We start from the raw sequence: 18,578 nt of genomic DNA, 5'->3' as shown, positions 1-18,578 counted from the left end.
CAACACCATCGCAGAAGCATACACGAAGCTTGGCCTGTCACTGAACATTGAGAAAACCAAAGTCCTCTTCCAGCAGTCACCAGCCAATCCCTCTCCAATGCCAGAGATACAACTTAATGGTGTGACATTAGAAAATGTGGACCATTTCTGCTCCCTTGGCAGCCACCTCTCCACCAAAGTCAACATTGACACCGAAATACAACACTGCCTGAGCTCTGCAAGTGCAGCATTTTTCCAAATGAAGCAGAGAGTGTTTGAGGACCGGGACATTCGTAGGAATACCAAGGGGCTTGTCTATAAAGCTATTGTCTTCCCAATCCTGCTATAAGCCTGCGAGACGTGGACTGTCTACAGACGTCACATGCAACTCCTGGAACGATTCCATCAGCGCTGCCTCCGGAAAATCCTGCAAATCTCTTGGGATGACAAGCGGACAAACGTCAGTGTGCTGGAAGAAGGAAAGACCACCAGCATCGAAGCGATGGTCCTCCAACATCAACTCCACTGGACCGGCCATGTTGTCCGGATGCCTGACCACTGTCTCCCAAAGCAGTTGCTCTACTCCGAACTTAAGAACGGAAAACGGAACGTTGGTGGGCAGGGAAAGAGATTGAAAGACGGGCTCAAAGCCAACCTTAAAATCTCTGGCATAGACACTGAGAACTGGGAAGCCCTGGCCCTTGAGCGCTCCAGCAGGAGGTCAGCTGTGACCAGCAGTGCTGCAGAATTCGAGGAGGCATGAGTGGAGGGTGAAAGAGAGAAACAGGCACGTCAAGCCAACCCCGACCGGGACTGCCTTCCACCTGTAAACCAATGCCTTCCCTGTGGGAGAAGATGCGGGTCAAGAATAGGGCTCCACAGTCACCTACGGACCCACAAAAATAGTCATCAAGGAAGACCATCTTACTCGTCCAATGAGGGATCGCCTAAGTAAGTAAGTAAGTAAGTAAGTAAAGTAATAACATACACATAGTGTTCACAGAGGTATACATGTCATATAAATATCAAACTATTATATTAACTCATTATAGAGGAATGCACTACTCCTTAAGGGGTTAATATTCACAGATACCTATGCACACCTTTGTATTGGGTTAGTATTCACAGGTATGTATGAGTGCACACCTTTATCATAGGTTAGTATTCACAGGTATATATCAATGACCACCTTTATATTGGATCCGTTATATATATATGAACACACACCTCTCGAATGGTTTAGTATTCACAGATACCTTTGTAATATATTAGTATTCCCAGGTATATATCAATGCACACCTATATATCGAGTGAGTATTCGGCAATACCTATGAACAGACACCTCTAGAATGGTTTGGTATTCACAGATACCTATGAATGCACACCTTTACGATGGGTTAGTTTTCACAAACAGCACACCTCTATGATGGGTTAGCATTCACAGAGATATATCAGCGCACATCTTTGCAATGGGTTAGCAGTCACAAATAATATACGTATTCATCCCTCTATGATAGGTTAATATTCAGAGATGTACATGAAGGCATACCTTTATGATGGGATAGTATTCACAGATACCTATGCACACCTTTAGGAGGAGTTCATATTCATACACACACACACCCCTCTATAAGGGTTTAGTATTCACAGATACCGATGAACGCACACTTTTGGGATGGGTTAGTGTTCACAAATAACATATTAATCCACACCTCTATAATGGGTGTGTGTATGAATGCACACCTCTGTAATGGGTTGGACTGGATGGCCTTTGGGTGCCCCTTCCAAAAGTAGGATTCTATTTATTTACCAATCTATCTAGGTCGGACTGGATGGCCTTTCAGGACCTCTTCTAACTGTAGAATTCTATTTATTTATTTATTTATCTACCTGGGTTGGACTGGATGGCCATTGGGTGTCCCTTTTAAATATAGGATTCTATTTATTTATCTATCGGGGTTGGACTGGGTGGCCTTTGGGTCCCCCTTTCAAATGTAGGATTTTATTTACCTACCTACCTACCAATCTGGGTTGCACTGTATGGCCTTTGGCTGCCCCTTTCAAATTTAGGATTTTATTTATTTCCTATCTGTCTGTCTATCTATCTATCTATCTATCTATCTATCTATCTGGGTTGGACTGGATGGCCTTTGGGAACCCCTTCCAAATGTAGGATTCTATCTATCTATCTATCTATCTATCTATCTATCTATCTATCTATCGGGGTTGGACTGGCTGGCCTTTGGGTGTCCCTTTGAAATTTAGGATTCTATTTATTATCTATCTATCTATCTATCTATCTATCTATCTATCTATCTATCTGTGTTGGTCTGGATGGCCTTTGGGTGCTGCTTCTAATTGTGGGATTGTACCTATTTATTTATCAATTTGGGTTGGACTGGCTGGCCTTTGCGTGTCCCTTCTAAACATAGGATTCTATTTATCTATCTATTTATCGGGATTGGACTGGCTGGCCTTTGGGTGCCCCTTCCAAATATAGGATGCTATTTATTTATCTATTTATTGGGGTTGGAATGGATGGTCTTTGGGTGCCCCTTTCAAATGTAGAATTCTATCTATCTATCTATCTATCTATCTATCTATCTATCTATCTATCTATCTGGGTTGGACTGGGTGGCCTCTGGGTGCCCCTTTCAAATGTAGAAATCTATCTATCTATCTATCTATCTATCTATCTATCTATCTATCTATCTACCTGTGTTGGTGTGGATGGCCTTTGGGTGCTGCTTCTAATTGTGGGATTGTACCTATTTATTTATCAAATTGGGTTGGACTGGCTGGCCTTTGGGTGTCCCTTCTAAACATAGGATTCAATTTATTTATCTGTCGGGGTTGCACTGTATGGCCTTTGGCTGCCCCTCTCAAATTTAGGATTTTATTTATTTCCTTCCTTCCTATCTATCTATTTATCTGGGTTGGTCTGGATGGCCTTTGGGTGCCGCTTCTACTTGTGGGATTCTACCTATTTATTTATCTGTTTGGGTTACACTGGATGGCCTTTGGGAACTCCTTCCAAATCAAATGTCGGATTCTATCTATCTATCTATCTATCTATCTATCTATCTATCTATCGGGGTTGGACTGTCTGGCCTTTGTGTGCCCCTTTCAAATTTAGGATTCTATCTATCCATCTCTCTCTCTCTCTCTCTCTCTCTCTCTCTCTATCTATCTATCTATCTATCTATCTGGGTTGGACTGGATGGCCTTTGGGTTCCGCTTCTATTTGTGGGATTCTATTTATTTATTTCTCTATTTGGGTTGGACTGGATGGCCTTTGGGAACCCCTTTCAAATGTAGGATTCTATCTCTATCTATCTATCTATCTATCATCTATCTTCTATCTATCTATCTTTCGGGGTTGGACTGTCTGGCCTTTGGGTGCCCCTTTCAAATTTAGGATTCTATCTATCCATCTCTCTCTCTCTCTCTCTATTTATCTATCTGGGTTGGACTGGATGGCCTTTGAGTTCCGCTTCTATTTGTGGGATTCTACTTATTTATTTATCTATTTGGGTTGGACTGGATGGCCTTTGGGAACCCCTTCCAAATGTAGGATTCTATTTATCTCTATCTATCTATCTATCTATCTATCTATCTATCTATCATCTATCGGGGTTGGACTGTCTGGCCTTTGGGTGCCCCTTTCAAATTTAGGATTCTATCTATCCATCTCTCTCTCTCTCTCTCTCTATTTATCTATCTGGGTTGGACTGGATGGCCTTTGGGTTCCGCTTCTATTTGTGGGATTCTACTTATTTATTTATCTATTTGGGTTGGACTGGATGGCCTTTGGGAACCCCTTCCAAATGTAGGATTCTATCTATCTATCTATCTATCTATCTATCTATCTATCTATCTATCTATCTATCTATCATCTATCGGGGTTGGACTGTCTGGCCTTTGGGTGCCCCTTTCAAATTTAGGATTCTATCTATCCATCTCTCTCTCTCTCTCTCTCTATTTATCTATCTGGGTTGGACTGGATGGCCTTTGGGTTCCGCTTCTATTTGTGGGATTCTACTTATTTATTTATCTATTTGGGTTGGACTGGATGGCCTTTGGGAACCCCTTCCAAATGTAGGATTCTATCTATCTATCTATCTATCTATCTATCTATCTATCTATCTATCTATCTATATGGGTTGGACTGGATGGCCTTTGCGTTGGACTGGACTGGCTCCTTCCAACATATGAATGCATGCCTCTTTCATGGGTTAATAATAGTCACAAAGACATGTGCGTATGTATGTACACACAGGCTCATTTCTTCCAAAAACAGAGCCCTTTATAATTATCGATGGACCAATTTGGCATGGGTTATCCTCACATTCAGGACCCAGCCCAACAGAGAAGGCTGGCGTTTGTCTTCAATTTCCATGACAAATGCGGAAAGACGAAGCCTTTTTGCTGACGTCTGGAGCTTAAAGAGTCGGGAAGGAAGAGCACCACACCTCAGATCCCCCAAGTCTTCCACAAAGGAAACAAAGGCAAAGATATGGGACAAAAATGAATCCAGAGGAGGAAGAGGCAACCTGCCTCAGGTGCGCCATGAGTTCGATAGTCCTTACCCACAACAGGTCACAGTTAACCTTTAACGTCTCTTTTAAAAGTTTATGGCTTCAATTGTGCGTGATCTGATGTTGTCACCTTTTCCTTTATGAGACCATAAAGAAGCAGTTTCACCCCAAAGTGTAGGACACTCATGTTCAAAGTAAGCAAATAAAAGTGACAACCACCAGCAACAGGCTGGATCCAGTTCCTTGAATTTGCATCAGTCTCCTTCTGATTTCAATGGGGAAGGTAGGTCGGTTTCGATGGAGCCTAACTGAAACTAACCATCCTTCCAGAAGCTGGCCATTGTCTCCAATTCAATATATGACCAATGAAGCAAGGCTTCAGTGTCTCCACTTCTATATTTGACCATTGCAGAAAGACTTCTGTATGTACCACCATCCCAATGTCTCCAATTCCATATATGACCATTGCGACAAGACTGCCTTATGTACCACCATCCCAATGTCTCTGATTCAATATATGACCATTGCGACAAGACTTCTGTATGCACCACAATCCCAATGTCTCCAATTCAATATATAACCATTGTGGCAAGACTGCACCACCATCTCAGTGTCTCCAAGTCAATATATGACATCTGCAGCAAGACTTCTGTATGTACCACATTCCCAATGTCTCCAATTCAATATATGACCATTGCAGCAAGACTGCCTTATGTACCACCATACCAATGTATCTGATTCAATATATGATTATTGTGGCAAGACTTCCATAAGCACCACAATCAGAATGTCTCTGATTCAATATATAACCATTGTGACAAGACTGCACCACCATCCCAATGTCTCCAATTCAACATATGACCTCTGTAGCAAGACTTCTGTATGTACCACCATCCCAATGTCTCCAATTCCATATATAACAATGGCAACAAGACTGCCTTATGTACCACCATCCCAATGTCTCTGATTCAATATATGACCACTGTGGTAAGACTTCTGTATGCACCACAATCCCAATGTCTCCAATTCAATATATAACCATTGTGGCAAGACTGCACCACCATCTCAATGTCTCCAATTCAATATATGACATCTGCAACAAGACTTCTGTATGTACCACCATCCCAATGTCTCCAATTCAATATATGACCATTGCAGCAAGACTGCCTTATGTACCACCATACCAATGTCTCTGATTCAATATATGATCATTGTGGCAAGACATCCATAAGCACCACAACCCGAATGTCTCTGATTCAATATATAACCATTGTGGCAAGACTGCACCACCCTCCCAATGTCTCCAATTCAATATATGACATCTGCAGCAAGACTTCTGTATGTAACACCATCCCAATGTCTCCAATTCCATGTATAACAATTGCAACAAGACTGCCTTATGTACCACCATCCCAATGTCTCTGATTCAATATATGACTATTGCGACAAGACTTCTGTATGCACCACAATCCAAATGTCTCCATTCAATATATAACCATTGTGGCAAGACTGCACCACCCTCCCAATGTCTCCAATTCAACATATGACCTCTGTAGCAAGACTTCTGTATGTACCACAATCCCAATGTCTCCAATTCCATATATAACAATTGCAACAAGACTGCCTTATGTACCACCATCTCAATGTCTCTGATTCAATATATGACCACTGTGGTAAGACTTCTGTATGCACCACAATCCCAATGTCTCCAATTCAATATATAACCATTGTGGCAAGACTGCACCACCATCTCAATGTCTCCAATTCAATATATGACATCTGCAACAAGACTTCTGTATGTACCACCATCCCAATGTCTCCAATTCAATATATGACCATTGCAGCAAGACTGCCTTATGTACCACCATCCCAATATCTCTGATTCAATATATGATCATTGTGGCAAGACATCCATAAGCACCACAACCCGAATGTCTCTGATTCAATATATAACCATTGTGGCAAGACTGCACCACCATCTCAATGTCTCCAATTCAATATATGATCATTGTGGCAAGACATCCATAAGCACCACAACCCGAATGTCTCTGATTCAATATATAACCATTGTGGCAAGACTGCACCACTATCTCAATGTCTCCAATTCAATATATGACATCTGCAGCAAGACTTCTGTATGTACCACCATCCCAATGTCTCCAATTCAATATATGACCATTGCAGCAAGACTTCTGTATGTACCACCATCCCAATGTCTCCAATTCAATATATGACCATTGCAGCAAGACTGCCTTATGTACCACCATCCCAATATCTCTGATTCAATATATGATCATTGTGGCAAGACATCCATAAGCACCACAACCCGAATGTCTCTGATTCAATATATAACCATTGTGGCAAGACTGCACCACTATCTCAATGTCTCCAATTCAATATATGACATCTGCAGCAAGACTTCTGTATGTACCACCATCCCAATGTCTCCAATTCAATATATGACCATTGCAGCAAGACTTCTGTATGTACCACATTCCCAATGTCTCCAATTCAATATATGACCATTGCAGCAAGACTGCCTTATGTACCACCATACCAATGTCTCTGATTCAATATATGATCATTGTGGCAAGACATCCATAAGCACCACAATCCCAATGTCTCTGATTCAATATATAACCATTGTGGCAAGACTGCACCACCCTCCCAATGTCTCCAATTCAACATATGACCTCTGTAGCAAGACTTCTGTATGTACCACCATCCCAATGTCTCCAATTCCATATATAACCATTGCAAGAAGATTGCCTTATGCACCACCATCCCAATGTCTGATTCAATATATGACCATTGTAGAAAGACTGATGTATGCACCACCCTCCCAATGTCTCCAATTCAATATATGACCTTTGCAGAAAGACTTCTGTATGCACCACCATCCCAGTGTCTCCAATTCCATATATAAGCATTGCGACAAGACTGCCTTATGTACCACCATCCCAATGTCTCTTGATTCAATATATGACCATTGCGGAAAGAGTGCTATATGCACCACAATCCCAATGTCTTTGATTCAATATATGACCATTGCGTCAAGACTTCCATATGCACCACCATCCCAATGTCTCCAATTCAAGATATAACCATTGCTGCAACAGTAGTATGTACCACCATCCCAATGTCTTAGACTCCATATATGTCCGTTATGGCAAGTTTAATATATGACCATTGCTGCAAGACTGCTGTATGCACCACCATCCCAATGTCTCAATTTCAATATATGAAGCAAGACTGCCATATGTACCAACATGGCTGCTGTATCTGACTGTAGCAGCCACACTATCATATGCACCAAGATGGAAGAACATAAAGAATACCTACCATGGATAGACCGAGGATACCACGGATAGACCGAGTGGAAACAGGCACCACATGCCAATGCCTCCAATTCAATATATGACCACTGCAGCAAGACTGCTGTATGCACCACCATCCCAATGTCTCAGACTCCATATATGACCATTATGGCAAGTTTAATATATGACCACTGCAGCAAGACTGCTGTATGCACCACCATGCCAATGTCTCCTATTCAATATATGACCATTGTGACTACTGTATGCACCAACATAGCTGCCATACATGACCGTAGCAGCCACACTGCCATATGCACCAAGATAGAAGAAGAGAAAGATTACCTGCTGTGATGGAATGGATAGACCAAGCAGAAACAGGCACTTAATGCCAATGCCTGTAATTCAATATATGACCATTGAAGTTGCCGTATGCACCGACACGGCTGCCGTATATAACTATAGCAGCCACACTGCTGTATGCACCAAGATGGAAGAATGTAAAGCCTACCTATCATGATGGAACTGATAGATTGAGCGGAAACAGGCACACAGAACAGCCAACGTCTCAATTTTGGACACTCACTAATTTGCATGGTGACATTGGCGCTGGCTGTGGTGTTGGTCGTAGGGTTGAAAGCCTGGCACCTGTAGACCCCAGTATCTTCCAAAGTTGCTGAGATGATGCTGTAGGTCGGTTTGGTCTCCTTCGTCTCACTGTTGTTGAAAAACCACCGAAACTGCGGCGTGGGATTGGAATCGGCAGAGCACAGAAGGGACACATTCGAACGGAGGGTGAAGTCTCCAGATTGGACGATCTTGGCATTGTTGGGCCCGTCTAGAAAGGAAAAGAATCAGGGGTTGGACGGGGATCAAGGCGTTGACCTCTCTGCATTGTTCCCAAAGGACTGGATGTCTTAGCATCCGGAGCAAAGTTTGCCCTGCTTCAAGGTGGCAATGCAAAGCTATGGGTCAACTGGAGGATCGCCTTGGAATGTCAATGCTTCATTGCTAAGCTGACCAAGTTGCTTGAAAAGTAATAGGAGAAGGGGTTAAGGGGGGCTATGCTCTGTGTCCCACATAGGAACGCAATCCTCGAGACTCTGTGCCATGCTTTCCCCTCTTTATTGAGATCCGTTGCATTCATGCTCCTGTATACGAGAGATCTAGCTCCGCATAAACAATAATAATCTTTGACGTCGTTACCTATTTCATTTGGACATGGTTTAGATCTTTGATTTTCCATTAAACACAGTTCCACACGGAGAAGCCCTGCTCTCGGTCCCACTGGCCTCACAAGCGCGTCTGGTGGGGACGAGGGACAGGGCCTTCTCGGTGGTGGCCCCTCGACTCTGGAACTCTCTCCCACTGGAGATCAGAACCGCCCCTTCTATCCTGACATTTAGGAAACAGGTGAAGACTTGGTTATGGAGACAGGCATTCGACGAGTGAGCCAACACCCGGAGATATGGATGGAGGAGGAGGAGCAACGATTTTAGTGTGACGACTGACCGTTATAGTTATTGATTGAAATTGCTGTTTTAATCTTTGACTGTAACATGTATTATGATATTTTATTTATTGTATGTGATATTATGGTTGGAAACCGGTCTGAGTCCCTCAAGAGAGGTGAGAAGGCCGGGATACAAAACTTTGAAAGAAATAAATAAGAGCATCGGACGGTAATGGTTTTGGAGTGTAGGACCTTTCTAAACATACGTTAACGGGGAAATATTATTTTACCAGTTTCTAAGGATTCAGTCGTGTTTCTTCCATTGTAAGACGCTGCTGACTGTAAGGCACGCTCTTCACTTCAATGCTGACGCCAACAACAAAAACCAATTCTTAAAACATGTGTTGGAGTTCAGCCTGTGATTGTGTCTAATGATCAGGGTTCATGTATCTAATGATGTTTCTAATGATGAGGTTGCTCTTGATGCAGAGAACAACAATGGGATTCCTGCTCAAAGTGTATTTTCTGATGAGAATGTTCCTGAAGGGTTTGGGGATGATGGTGTGGTCCCTGGAAGAGGGCCCGAATTGCTACCAGACAATTCTCATGACTTTGAGCCTGAGAATATCTCAGCACCTAGGTCAGCTGCAGAAAATAATGAGCCAGTAGATAGAATATATGTTTTTAATCAGCACAGACAAACAACCCAATTTCTCAGGTGTTCTGCCAGGCTGAGAGAGAGATTGATAACAGAGTCAAGGTGGAAACAAAATCTGTTCCTGGCCACTTGGGATATAGAGTAGATTAAGGGATAAAAGTGGCAAGTATAGAATCTGTAGCCAGACGAAGCAACGTTGGAATTGAGTCAAGACATCTTTCCTGGTCCTTGGAAGCCTTGCTTTGGATAGATTCCTGTGCTAAGTGCCTTGTTGGATTCATGATTCAAGTTTTGGAGTTTTACCTTGGAAGTTTCAGTATTTGTTTTTCATGACTAATTTCCTGGACTATTTGTTCCCGCTTATCTTTCTACCTAATTGGATTTACCTATTTTTATGGAGTGTTTTTTTTTTACTGCTATCTTATAGAATCCTAGAATCAAAGAGTTGGAAGAGACCTCATGGGCTATTCAATCCAATCCCATTCTGCCAAGAAGCAGGAATATTGCATTCAAAGCACCCCTGACAGATGGCCATCCAGCCTCTGCTTAAAAGCTTCCAAGGAAGGAGCCTCCACCACACTCCGGGGCAGAGAGTTCCACTGCTGAACGGCTCTCACAGTCAGGAAGTTCTTCCTAATCTTCAATAAACTGCTTGCATTTCTACTCAGCTGTGTGGGGTTTCCTGGCCTGGAGAGCAGTACATGTGAAAAAGATCTTGGAGTCCTCGTGGACAACAAGTTAAACATGAGCCAACAATGTGATGTGGCGGCAAAAAAAGCCAATGGGATTTTGGCCTGCATCAACAGGAGAATAGTGTCTAGATCTAGGGAAGTCCTGCTCCCCATGCTCTATTCCACTTTGGTTAGACTACACCTGGAATATTGTGTCCAATTCTGGGCACCACAATTCAAGAGAGATATTGACAAGCTGGAATGTGTCCAGAGGAGGGCTACTCAAATGATCAAGGGTCTGGAGAACAAGCCCTATGAGGAACGGCTTAGGGAACTGGACATGTTTAGCCTGAAGAAGAGAAGGCTGAGAGGAGATATGATAGCAATGTATAAATATGTGAGAGGAAGCCACAGGGAGGAGGAGGGAGCATGCTTCCTTTCTGTTTCCTTGGAGACTAGGACGCAATGGAGCCATGGCTTCAAACTACAAGAGAGGAGATTCCATCTGAACATGAGGAAGAACTTCCTGACTGTGAGAGCTGTTCAGCAGTGGAACTCTCTGCCCCGGAGTGTGGTGGAAGGAGGCTCCTTCTTTGGAAGCTTTTAAGCAGAGGCTGGGTGGCCATCTGTCAGGGGTGCTTTGAATGCAATATTCCTGCTTCTTGGCAGAATGGGGTTGGACTGGATGGCCCATGAGGTCTCTTCCAACTCTTTGATTCTATGATTCTATGATTCTAAGTCATTAATAAAGATGTTGAACAGGACCGGGATTAGGGGATAAAAGTGGCAAGTACAGAATCTGTAGCCAGACGAAGCAATGTTGGAATTGAGTCAAGACATCTTTCCTGGTCCTTGGAAGCCTTGCTTTGGATAGATTCATATGTGTTAAGTGCCTTGTTTGATTCATGATTCAAGTTTTGGAGTTTTACTTTGGAAGTTTCTGTATTTGTTTTTCATGACTAATTTCCTGGACTATTTCTTCCCACTTATCTTTCTACTTAATTGGATTTACCTATTTTTATGGAGTGTTTTTTTTTTTACTGCTATCTTATAGAATCCTAGAATCAGTCCAACCCCATTCTGCCAAGAAGCAGGAATATTGCATTCAAAGCACCCCTGACAGATGGCCACCCAGCCTCTGCTTAAAAGCTTCCAAGGAAGGAGCCTCCACCACACTCCGCGGCAGAGAGTTCCACTGCTGAACAGTTCTCACAGTCAGGAAGTTCTTCCTAATCTTCAATAAACTGCTTGCATTTCTACTCAGCTGTGTGGGGTTTCCTGGCCTGGAGTGCAACAACATGCTCAATTTTTGGAGAGATTTATATAGGGGGGGGGGGGGGAATGTGTCTTAGAATGGAAGAAATAGAACCGTTCCGATCTTCTCGTGCGTGGTCCTTACTCCCTTGTTTCTTTAACGCTCTTTCCATATCTCCGGTGTTTTGTCGATTTCTCTTACGTCACCTTGAAGGCTTTGTTGGCAATTTACCTTCATAGGTTGCATGGAAGGAATGGGGATTTGCGGGGCTTTTTGGCTCCTCGGCTTTTCCCTCTCGGAACCCCCTCGACAGACACGTGGAAGGCGAAAGCAGACCCGAAACCGGGTTTACTCACATGCCATGGAGAGGACACTGGGGTTGCTGCTTTTCTTGAAGAGCAAGTTGCTGGCCACGCAGGTGTAACTCCCGTTGTCTTTCTGAGTGAAGCCATAGATGGTAAGCGTCTTGTTGTCTGTCGAAGGTTTGGCATTCTCGGGGAGCGTGTCCTTGTCATCTTTGCGCCAGGAGACCGTGATGTATTTGCTGCTGGAGGTGTTGCACTCCAAGGTGACGTTCTCCTTCTCCAAGGGCAGGTAGGATGACGGGGTCAGGATGGGAGGGTCAAAATCCTCTGTGCACAAAATAGAGAGAGAGAGAGAGAGTCATCCGTTCTGTGTCCCACTTGGGCTTCGTCCACCAAGGAAGACCCAAGTTTGCTTCTCAAGAGAGGGAGGATACGGCTGCAGAGTCGGTTGCTGCCCAAAGGGATCAATGGGATCGATTTTGAGGCAATATAAGGGAAATGTATTGTCGAAGGCTTTCATGGCTGGAATCACTAGGTTCTTGTGGGTTTTTTCGGGCTATAGAGCCATGTTCTAGAGGCATTTCTCCTGACGTTTCGCCTGCATCTATGGCAAGCATCCTCAGAGGTAGATGCAGGCGAAACGTCAGGAGAAATGCCTCTAGAACATGGCTCTATAGCCCGAAAAAACCCACAAGACCTAATAAGGGAAATGCTTAGCAGACACACACACGTGCAGTAGAGTCTCACTTATCCAACATCGACGGGCCAGCAGAACCTTGGATAAGCAAAAATGTTGGATAACGAGGAGGGATTAAGGAAAGGCCTATTAAACGTCAAATCATGTTATGGTTTTACAAATTAAGCACGAGAAGATCATGTTTTACATCAACTCGACAGAAAAAGTGGTGATTTTGAGACAATATGGGGTGAATTCTTAGCAGATACACACACACACACATGCAGTAGATCAGTGTTTCTCAACCTGGGGGTCGGGACCCCTGGAGGGGTCGCGAGGGGGTGTCAGAGGGGTCACCAAAGACAATTAGAAAAAACAGCATTTTCTGTTGGTCGTGGCGGTTCCGTGTGGGAAGTTTGGCCCAATTCTATCATTGGTGGTGTTCAGAATGCTCTTTGATCATAGGTGAACTATAAATCCCGGCAACTACAACTCCCAAATGTCAAGGTCTATTTCCCCCAAATTCTATCTGTGTTCATATTGGGGCATGTGGAGTATTCGTGCCAAGTTTGGTTCAGATCCATCATTGTTTGAGTCCACAGTACTCTCTGGATGTAGGTGAACTACAACTCCCAAACTCAAGCTCAACGTCCACCAAACCCTTCTAGTATTTTCTGTTGGTCATGGGAGCTCTGCGTCCTGAAGTTTGACTCAATTCTATCATTGGTGGAGTTCAGAATGCTCTTTGATCGTAGGTGAACTATAAATCCCAGCAACTACAACTCCCAAATGTCAAGGTTTATCTTCCCCAAACCCACCAGTGTCCACATTTGGGCATACTGAGTATTCATGCCAAGCTTGGTCCAGATGTATCAGTGCTCTCTGGATGTAGGTGAACTACAACTCCAAAACCCAAGGTCAATGTCCACCAAACCCTTCCAGTATTTTCTGTTGTTAGTCATGGGAGCTCTGCGTCCCAAAGTTTGGTTCAAGTTCATCTGAACCAAATTCTGAACCAATGTCTGAATTCACAGTGCTTTCTGGATGTAGGTGAACTACAACTCCAAAACCCAAGGCCAATGCCCACCAAACCCTTCTAGTATTTTCTGTTGGCCATAGGAGCTCTGCGTTCCGAAGTTTGGTTCATTTCCATCATTGGTGGAGTTCAGAATGCTCTTTGATCATAGAGAACTATAAATCCCAGCAACTACAACTCCCAAATGTCAAGGTCTATCTTCCCCAAACCCACCAGTGTCCACATTTGGGCATACTGAGTATTCATGCCAAGCTGTATCAATGCTCTCTGGATGTAGGTGAACTACAACTCCAAAACCCAAGGCCAATGTCCGCCAAACCCTTCTAGTATTTTCTGTTGGTCATGGGAGCTCTGCGTCCTGAAGTTCGGTTCAGTTCCATCATTGTCTGAATCCACAGTGCTCTCTGGATGTAGGTGAACTACAACTCCAAAACTCAAGGTCAATGTCCACCAAACCCTTCTAGTATTTTCTGTTGGTCATGGGAGCTCTGCGTCCCGAAGTTTGATTCAATTCCATCATTGTCTGAATCCACAGTGCTCTCTGGATGTAGGTGAACTACAACTCCAAAATTCAAGGTCAATGTTGGCCAAACCCTTCTAGTATTTTCTGTTGGCCGTAGGAGCTCTGCGTTCTGAAGTTTGGTTCAATTCCATCATTGGTGGAGTTCACAATGCTCTTTGATCATAGAGAACTATAAATCCCAGCAACTACAACTCCCAAATGTCAAGGTCTATCTTCCCCAAACCCACCAGTGTCCACATTTGGGCATACTGAGTATTCATGCCAAGCTGTATCAATGCTCTCTGGATGTAGGTGAACTACAACTCCAAAACCCAAGGCCAATGTCCGCCAAACCCTTCTAGTATTTTCTGTTGGTCATGGGAGCTCTGCGTCCTGAAGTTCGGTTCAGTTCCATCATTGTCTGAATCCACAGTGCTCTCTGGATGTAGGTGAACTACAACTCCAAAACTCAAGGTCAATGTCCACCAAACCCTTCTAGTATTTTCTGTTGGTCATGGGAGCTCTGCGTCCCGAAGTTTGATTCAATTCCATCATTGTCTGAATCCACAGTGCTCTCTGGATGTAGGTGAACTACAACTCCAAAATTCAAGGTCAATGTTGGCCAAACCCTTCTAGTATTTTCTGTTGGCCGTAGGAGCTCTGCGTTCTGAAGTTTGGTTCATTTCCATCATTGGTGGAGTTCAGAATGCTCTTTGATCATAGAGAACTATAAATCCCAGCAACTACAACTCCCAAATGTCAAGGTCTATCTTCCCCAAACCCACCAGTGTCCACATTTGGGCATACTGAGTATTCATGCCAAGCTGTATCAATGCTCTCTGGATGTAGGTGAACTACAACTCCAAAACCCAAGGCCAATGTCCGCCAAACCCTTCTAGTATTTTCTGTTGGTCATGGGAGCTCTGCGTCCTGAAGTTCGGTTCAGTTCCATCATTGTCTGAATCCACAGTGCTCTCTGGATGTAGGTGAACTACAACTCCAAAACTCAAGGTCAATGTCCACCAAACCCTTCTAGTATTTTCTGTTGGTCATGGGAGCTCTGCGTCCCGAAGTTTGATTCAATTCCATCATTGTCTGAATCCACAGTGCTCTCTGGATGTAGGTGAACTACAACTCCAAAATTCAAGGTCAATGTTGGCCAAACCCTTCTAGTATTTTCTGTTGGCCGTAGGAGCTCTGCGTTCTGAAGTTTGGTTCAATTCCATCATTGGTGGAGTTCACAATGCTCTTTGATCATAGAGAACTATAAATCCCAGCAACTACAACTCCCAAATGTCAAGGTCTATCTTCCCCAAACCCACCAGTGTCCACATTTGGGCATACTGAGTATTCATGCCAAGCTGTATCAATGCTCTCTGGATGTAGGTGAACTACAACTCCAAAACCCAAGGTCAAGGTTCACCAAACCCTTCCAGTATTTCTGTTGGTCATGGGAGCTCTGCGTCCCAAAGTTTGGTTAAATTCCATCATTGATGGAGTTCAGAATGCTCTTTGATCACAGGTGAACTATAAATCCCAGCAACTACAAGTCCCAAATGTCAAGGTCTATCTTCCCCAAACCCACCAGTGTCCACATTTGGGTATATTGAGTATTCATGCCAAGCTTGGTCCAGATGTATCAGTGCTCTCTGGATGTAGGTGAACTACAACTCCAAAACCCAAGGTCAATGTCCACCAAACCCTTCCAGTATTTTCTGTTGGTCATGAGAGTTCTGTGTGCCAAGTCTGGTTCAATTCCATCATTGGTGGAGTTCAGAATGCTCTTTGATCATAGGTGAACTATAAATCCCAGCAACTACAACTCCCAAATGTCAAGGCCTATCTTCCCCAAACCCACCAGTGTCCACATTTGGGCATACTGAGTATTCATGCCAAGCTGTATCAATGCTCTCTGGATGTAGGTGAACTACAACTCCAAAACTCAAGGTCAAGGTCCACCAAACCCTTCCAGTATTTTCTGTTGGTCATGGGAGCTCTGCGTCCCGAAATTTGGTTCAATTCCATCATTGGTGTTCAGAATGCTCTTTGATATTGTAGGTGAACTATAAATCCCAGCAACTACAACCTCGTCCAGATGCATATTTGAGTATATATATGTATGTGGATACACACACACACACATATACATATCCACATATATGTATGTGGATATGTATATGTGTGTACATGTGAATATGTGTATATATATGTGTATGTTTGTGTGTATATATATGTATGTGGATATGTATATGTGTGTGCATGTGTATATGTATATAAATGTGTATGTGTGTATATGTGTTATTTGTGTGTGTTTGTGCATACATATATGTGTGTATATGTATATATGGTGTTTTTCTGGGGTTTTTAAGTCTTCTGCTGGGGTTGTGTGTGTGTGTACACGTGTGTTTATGGGTATATTGTGTGTATATATGTATGTGGATTTACACACACACACACACACACACACACATATATATACATTTCCATATATATGTATGTGGATATGTATATGTGTGTACATGTGTATATGTATATATATGTGTATGTTTGTGTGTATATATATGTGTGTGCATGTGTATATGTATATAAATGTGTATGTGTGTATATGTGTTATTTGTGTGTGTTTGTGCATACATATATGTGTGTATATGTATATATGGTGTTTTTCTGGGGGTTTTAAGTCTTCTGCTGGGGTTGTGTGTGTGTGTACACGTGTGTTTATGGGTATAGTGTGTGTATATATGTATGTGGATATATATATATATATATACACACACACACACACACATACATACACATATACATATCCACACATATGTATGTGGATATGTATATGTGTGTATATATGTATATGGATATATATATATGTGTGTACATGTGTGTGCATGTGTATATGTATATATATGTTTATGTTTGTGTTTATATATGTATGTGGATTTGTATATGTTTGTGCATGTGTATATGTATATATGTGTATGTTTGTGTGTATATATGTATGTGGATATGTATATGTGTGTGCATGTGTATATGTATATATATATGTATGTTTGTGTGTATATATGTATGTGGATATGTATATGTGTGTGCATGTGTATATGTATATATATGTGTATGTGTGTATATGAGTTATTTGTGTGTGTTAGTGCATACATATACGTGTGTATATGTATATATGGTATATTTTTTGGGTTTTTAAGTCTGTTCTGCTGGGATTTTGTGTGTGTGTGTGTGTTTATGGGTGATGGACACTTGTTGGACTGTTAGATGTCTTGTGTCCAAATTTGGTGTCAATTCATCCAGTGGTTTTTGAGTTATGTCAATCCCACAAACAAACATTGCATTTTTATTTATATAGATATGAGTAAATGTATGAATTTTGTTTACATTTGCAAACTTGTGAGTCAGTTTAGAAACTTGTGACACGGCCTGCAAGGTCTCAGAGAAGGAAGTCTGGGATTTTTCTGCCCAACGTTTGCTCCATGTTTTAAAGGCTAGGTGGAGATCTCTCTCTTCTGGAGAGGTTGAGCCAAGATTGTGGCCAGACGGAGAAGGACGTGACATTTCTGCAGGAAAAGGGAAGGCTATACGTGTGGCTTTTACGAGGTTCTCCAGGTGACACGACAAGGTGTGAGCCATTCCTTTCCATTGTTGGCACGGCCTTGTTTTACTGCCGGGGAGGAGAGCCCAAAAAGGTGCCCGCCTTGTGACCAAAACAACTTGGTTGACCTTGGAGAGAGTGAGAGAGAGGAAGGTCCCTCTGGCACTCACCTTGAGCCAAAAACCCAGATTTCAAGGACTTTTAGGAGGCCAACTCTTCACCTGAATGCGGGGAGATGGAAACGCATTTGGACAAGATGCAGACCTTGGACAGCGACACAAATAGGGGCAAAAGGCTGGCAATGAATGGCATCTGGACCAAAATGCCCATTGGGTGCCTTATGCGTTTTCCTGAATCACAGAGCTGGAAGGGACCCATAAGGTCATCTAGTCCAATCCCCTGCCGTGCAGGAAAAGCACCATCAAAGCCCTCCCGACAGATGGTCATCCAGTCTCTGAACCCTAGAATCCTAGAGTTGGGAGAGAGCCCCAAGGGCCATCCAGTCCAACCTTCTTGTGTGTCTCAGGCAGGAAAAGCACCATCAAAGCCCTACCAACAGATGGCCATCCAGTCTCTGAACCCTAGAAACCTAG

The 18,578-nt window shown here is 43.0% G+C and overlaps 1 protein-coding gene across 2 annotated transcripts in view; it reads right to left on the bottom strand.

Moving 5' to 3' along the window:
* Positions 1-18,578, bottom strand: part of LOC137095056 (carcinoembryonic antigen-related cell adhesion molecule 5-like) — a 77,031-nt gene that overhangs the window by 16,649 nt on the left and 41,804 nt on the right. For both annotated transcript variants that reach the window (XM_067461245.1, XM_067461244.1), the window contains exons 5-6: positions 12,225-12,500; positions 8,418-8,669 (exon numbers count right to left, since the gene is read on the bottom strand). In XM_067461245.1, the coding sequence (XP_067317346.1) occupies positions 8,418-8,669; positions 12,225-12,500 (528 nt within the window). The remainder of the gene's footprint in view (positions 1-8,417; positions 8,670-12,224; positions 12,501-18,578) is intronic.

The sequence above is a fragment of the Anolis sagrei genome, chromosome Y (genome assembly GCF_037176765.1).
Source record: "Anolis sagrei isolate rAnoSag1 chromosome Y, rAnoSag1.mat, whole genome shotgun sequence".
NCBI lineage: Eukaryota > Metazoa > Chordata > Lepidosauria > Squamata > Dactyloidae > Anolis > Anolis sagrei.
The sequence above is the reverse complement of the archived record's forward strand: the minus strand, read 5'-3'. Positions and strand labels throughout refer to the sequence as shown.